Source organism: Pogoniulus pusillus, unplaced genomic scaffold (assembly GCF_015220805.1).
Source record: "Pogoniulus pusillus isolate bPogPus1 unplaced genomic scaffold, bPogPus1.pri scaffold_50_arrow_ctg1, whole genome shotgun sequence".
Classification (NCBI taxonomy): domain Eukaryota; kingdom Metazoa; phylum Chordata; class Aves; order Piciformes; family Lybiidae; genus Pogoniulus; species Pogoniulus pusillus.
In genome coordinates, this window is record NW_026974708.1 from 222,358 (window position 1) to 224,077 (window position 1,720).

At 55.3% G+C, this 1,720-nt stretch overlaps 1 protein-coding gene across 1 annotated transcript; it reads right to left on the reverse strand.

The window, feature by feature from the left end:
- Positions 1-223: 223 nt before the first annotated feature.
- LOC135174176 (olfactory receptor 14J1-like) lies at positions 224-997 on the reverse strand. The gene has a single exon (XM_064141405.1). The coding sequence runs from the start codon at positions 986-988 to the stop codon at positions 224-226; it is 765 nt and encodes a 254-aa protein (XP_063997475.1). The 5' UTR covers positions 989-997.
- Between the last annotated feature and the right edge of the window lie 723 nt (positions 998-1,720).

A 1,720-nucleotide genomic window follows, 5' to 3' on the forward strand; every position in this document is an offset into this window, starting at 1 on the left:
CAGAGTCCTTTCTTGTGTTGAACACACAGGGAGCACAGCTCCTCATGTCTGCAGCCTCTGGGTCACAGCAGACAGGCCAAGACTGTACCAGAAATGGTCTGAAGAAAGACATTGCTGTGGGAACAACATTCTCACAAGGGTAACACCAGGAGCCAGAACTAGAGAAGCCAGGCTGGGCCTGCACTGAGTGACATCAACTGCTCTGCAGGAGAGGAGAGAGAATTTATTGCTTCTGAAGGCATCCAGTGAGCAGTTTGCTCAGGGCAGCCTTCAGCTCCTGGTTCCTCAGGCTGTAGATGAGAGGGTTCACTGCTGGAGGCACCACTGAGTACAGAACTGCAACCACTAGATTCAAGGATGGGGAGGAGATGGAGGGGGGCTTCAGGTAGACAAAGATGCCAGTGCTGATGAACAGGGAGACCACAGCCAGGTGAGGCAGGCAGGTGGCAAAGGCTTTGTGGCGTCCCTGCTGAGAGGACATCCTCAGCACTGCCCTGAAGATCTGCGCATAGGACACCACAATGAACACAAAAGATCCCACAAACAGAAAAGCACTAAAAGCATTGAGCCAGACCTCCCTGAGGTAGGTTGTGGAGCAGGAGAGCTTGAGCACTGGGGGAATTTCACAGAAGAACTGGTGCACAGCATTGCCCTGGCAGAGGGGCAGGGAAAATGTATTGGCTGTGTGCAGCATACCATTGAGAAAGCCACAGACCCAGGCAGCTGCTGCCAGCTGGGCACAAGCTCTGCTGCCCAGTAGGGTTTCATAGTGCAGGGGTCTGCAGATGGCAACGTAGCGGTCGTAGGCCATGATGGTGAGGAGAGAGAACTCTGCTGAAAGAAAAGAAGAAAAGAAAAAGAGCTGAGAAACACATCCTGCATAGGAGATGGCTCTGGTGTCCCAGAGGAAATTGGCCATGGACTTGGGCACAGTGGTGGAGATGGTGCCCAGGTCAAGGAGGGCGAGATTGAGGAGGAAGAAGTACATGGGGATGTGCAGGTGGTGGTGCCAGGCTATGGTGGTGATGATGAGGCTGTTGCCCAGGAGGGCAGCCAGGTAGGTGGCCAGGAAGAGGCAGAAGTGCAGCAGCTGCAGCTGCCGTGTGCCTGGGAATGGCAGCAGGAGGAAGTGGGTGATGGAGCTGCTGTTGGACATCTGCTGTCTGGGCATGGATCAGCTGTTGCAAGAGGAGAAGACACTGCACAAGTTAAAGCATAATTCCTGGAGAAAGTTCCATGAGCATCGCCCAGAAAATCCCCTCAGAATTACTTCTTTCTCTGGAGGAGCTTTGTGCACTCTCAGCCTCACACCCTTGCAGCCATCCCAGCAGAAGGCAGCTCTCATGTCCTCCGACTCCAGCGGTGCAGATGGGAAGCTCTGCTCTGGAGCATCTCCTCCTCCTGTGCAGCAGAGAGATGCCAGAGGCTGTGGGATGTGGCAGCTTTACAAGCTCCAGGAACTGCAGATCCCTTCTCCTGCAGCAGAGACTCACCACAGCCAGGCCTGGGAAGGTTTCTCTTTGAGCTCTCAGTCACCCTCCCAATCCTGGCCACCTCGAAGCTCTCTCTGCTGTCCTCATCTCCCTGACACCCCCTGGCAGTGCCCTCAGCCCTGCTGTGTGTGCAGAGCTCCTGGGCAGAGCTCTCTCTCTGCAGTGCTGTCTGCTTGCCAGCAGCTCTCTCCAGCACAGGAACCTGCCCCAGCTCAGCAGCAGAGGAC